General features: G+C 38.7%; 1 protein-coding gene across 1 annotated transcript in view; it reads right to left on the reverse strand.

Annotated features, from left to right (window-relative positions):
- The window catches only part of LOC102213916 (5-hydroxytryptamine receptor 4), a 63,045-nt gene that overhangs the window by 36,678 nt on the left and 23,491 nt on the right, over window positions 1-2,876 (reverse strand). The window contains exon 2 of the mRNA XM_005729253.1: window positions 1,060-1,141. Within this exon, the coding sequence (XP_005729310.1) occupies window positions 1,060-1,082 (23 nt within the window). The 5' untranslated portion in view covers window positions 1,083-1,141. The remainder of the gene's footprint in view (window positions 1-1,059; window positions 1,142-2,876) is intronic.

Raw genomic sequence — 2,876 nt, forward strand, 5'->3', positions numbered from 1 at the left:
ATAATAACGTAGTTACTGTAACGCGTTACTTAATAACGCGTTAGTCCCAACACTGCTCATTAGTGCAACAACTGGTAGTTTCTTTTTGGCAGCAGAAAAAGTGTTTGTTTGACAATGGAAAAGTCAGTGAAGATCTAAGAAGAAGAATTGTAGGTTTACACAAGTTAGGAAGGTCTCTTGGAGCCATCTTTAAACACGGTCTGGAAGAAGACCCAAACTGCCCCCCTCAAATGAAAGGAAATTGGTTAGGATGTTCAGGATCAACACAGGTACTACTTCACTAATGGACTGAGAGAGTGCCAACCAAAAAAGAAGCCCCTGCTCCAAAATGAACACCTTCAAGTTCGAAATGCAATCTTGGGAAAAGCTTTATGGTCAGACTAGAAAACAACTGAGCTTTTTGGCCACAGGTTTGGAGACGTAAAGGTAAAAACACTGTGCCAACTATCAAGCATGGTGGTGGTAGTATCATGCTCTGGAGATGTTTTACTACCAGTTGTACTGGTACACAAAGTGGATGCAGTAATGAAAAGGAAAGACTACCTTCAAACTCTAGACTTCACCACAACAACACTGGCTTGGGAATACATAAAGGAGGCTAACATTAAGCTTCTGGAACAGCTTTCCCAAAGCCCTAACCTCAACCCTACTGAAAATTAGTGCTAAAAACTCAGGTCCATGCCATAAAAACCAATTTAAATGAACTCTATTAATTCTGCCAGAAATAATGCTCAATCATCTGACCAGTGGATATTGAAGCATCTAGTTGCGGTGCAGCTTGCTAAGGAACATTTAACTAAATATTAGTGGAGGTGTATGTATATATTTGAACCTCTGTGTATACTTTTGATCCTCTTCGGATTAGAGAAAAATCCAAAACATATTCAAACTTGTGCATTCAATTCTTGTTCTTTAAAGTAATTAAAGTCGCATGCTATTCAGTAATTCTATCCTGGAAAAAGAACAATTGAAATAAACCACAAAAAGCCCCAAACTGTGAAATTCATGCTAAAGTTAGCAGGGACTTAACATACTTGGCTTATGATTGTTATGACTTACTGTTGAGGTGATGCTGTGGCCATCACTAGTCATCTGCATTGAGATTAGCAAAGGAGAGTCCTCATCACCCCATGCTACAGCCCTGTTGAAACACACACACACACAACCATGATGTAATGTTACTGGCTCCTAAAGTAAGTCTGCATTTTTCTGAAAATAGTAGTTGACCTTCTTGAATCTGAACTGACTGGATTTCACATTCTTGTTTGTCCATCTTGTGGCACCCATTAAGGAGCCAAAAATGTGGTACTTGTACCTCAAATAAGTAATTAGATCACAGCTTGAAAACGTGCGATATTTATAGGGCAAACAGTCTGCAGCGGGCAGGCAGCAGCTGTTGCTGCCAGATTAAATCAGCATGTTAGTTTATCTTGGTAATGAAATAATAATATCATACATGAGTGAGTACCACAAGGGGAAATTCTCCTTTCTTACTTCCTTTTCATGAATGTCAAAAGTCGGATTCCATCTACTGATGGACTGCCGGGACTGGTAAAGATCAAAACCTTTGTTTCTCCCATTGAAAGAAATGCTGTTTACGTTTGCTGCTCTTAATTATGCCAATGAAGAAAGCAATCCTAGTGAGACCACTTTAAAAGTCAAAGAATTATCAAGGTTTAGCGTTATCGAGCATGAATCTTGGATGTTTTTTGAACATCTGAGTCAGAAATTGCTCTTCACTTGCTATTAGATAGTGAATTTGCCATTTTCTCGTGTTTTGCATACGTATGGTTCTTACTCCTTTTCCTTATATAGCGCACTTAATGCAACCCAAAGTTCTGTAGCAGTAGTAGTGCAAATAAGTAGTAAATCTGCAGTGTACCATGAGGGCCGCACTATCCCTATCCGAGCACTGTATACAATCATGCTTGGCACTGGAAGAGAAATAACAGATGGATGAGAGAAAAGAGTGCATAAACAGCCATAAAAGTATTCATTTTGGGAAAAAAACATCTGTTCACTTTAAACACTTTGATAAAAGGCTAAATGAATTGTGCTTTTAACAAACCCTGAACTCTCTAAAGAAGAAGCAAGAAGGACTGAATGAGAGAATGATTTCAGAAAAAAATCAGTGTAGTCATAGTTACATCTTTCATGTTACTGCATCTGTGATAGATTGGCAAACTCTCCAGTGTGTATGACAGATATAGGATGGGATAGACTCGCGCACAACCACAACCCTGAACCCCAGATAAGGTGAAGAGGATGGATGGATGGATAGATGGATGGATGGATGGATGGATGGATGGATGGATGGATGCATGGATGGCTACATGCATTCTGGACAACAAATATCAACTTTATGGCCATGGAAAAATTCTGGGGATGGCCAATTTATTTTTGGGCTCAGTGTCTGCAATCCCAACAAAACTCAGTATCAACTCCCTACTGCTGGTGAGAAATATACCACTTTTACATCAAAGAAAATTGTGATTTGCCTTAAAAAAAAACTAACAAGTTCTACAAGGTCTGGGGTCTGTATCCAGTGCTGTATCATTATTTTAGATTTTAGTTTCTTTCTCTGTCACATTTCTTTTTGTTTTCAGTCACTGTTTTGTGTTACTATTCAGAACGGCTTGGTTAAGTTTAGGAAATGATGCTTCTGCAACATGAAGCGCATGTTAGAGTTCCATTTTACGTTTGGCTAGGATACCAGAATCACAAGCCCTGGGTTAAAAATATAGTAAAGAAAGAGGAGGAATCTCTGAGTCTCACAGCTGTTACTTAAAACTAATACACCGTGGAGCATAGCTACAGCTAAATGTGATACATTAGACATTTTTTTCTTGTGACTGGATTCTCATTGAAATCTTTTT

The sequence above is a fragment of the Pundamilia nyererei genome, unplaced genomic scaffold, assembly GCF_000239375.1.
Source record: "Pundamilia nyererei isolate P.nyererei 1_Seehausen unplaced genomic scaffold, PunNye1.0 scaffold00032, whole genome shotgun sequence".
NCBI lineage: Eukaryota > Metazoa > Chordata > Actinopteri > Cichliformes > Cichlidae > Pundamilia > Pundamilia nyererei.